The following is a 265-nucleotide window of genomic DNA, read 5'->3' as shown; positions in this document are numbered from 1 at the left end:
CGGGCCCGACTCCGCGCCGCCGTCGCCGGCCGCCGCCCCAGTGCGGGCCCCCGAGCCCGCGCCCAACTCCCCCGCCAAGCTGGAGCCCAAGCCCATCGTCCCCAAAGCCGAGCCCAAGGCCAAGGCCCGCAAGACCGAGGCCCGAGGGCTGACCAAGGCGGGGGCCAAGAAGAAGGCTCGGAAGGAGGCGGCGCAGGCAGCGGAGGCGGAGGTGGAGGTGGAGGAGGTGAGTGAAGCTGGTGGCAGGGTGTCCCGTGTGGGGTCC

At 74.7% G+C, this 265-nt stretch overlaps 1 protein-coding gene across 1 annotated transcript in view; it reads left to right on the top strand.

Annotated features, from left to right (window-relative positions):
• Window positions 1–265, top strand: part of JPH2 (junctophilin 2) — a 69,758-nt gene that overhangs the window by 66,687 nt on the left and 2,806 nt on the right. The window contains exon 5 of the mRNA XM_077765246.1: window positions 1–226. This exon is cut by the window's left edge and continues 130 nt beyond it. Coding sequence (XP_077621372.1) covers window positions 1–226 — 226 coding nt within the window. The remainder of the gene's footprint in view (window positions 227–265) is intronic.

The sequence above is a fragment of the Crocuta crocuta genome, unplaced genomic scaffold, assembly GCF_008692635.1.
Source record: "Crocuta crocuta isolate KB4526 unplaced genomic scaffold, BGI_CrCroc_1.0 scaffold477, whole genome shotgun sequence".
NCBI classification, from domain to species: Eukaryota; Metazoa; Chordata; class Mammalia; order Carnivora; family Hyaenidae; genus Crocuta; species Crocuta crocuta.
The sequence above is the reverse complement of the archived record's forward strand: the minus strand, read 5'-3'. Positions and strand labels throughout refer to the sequence as shown.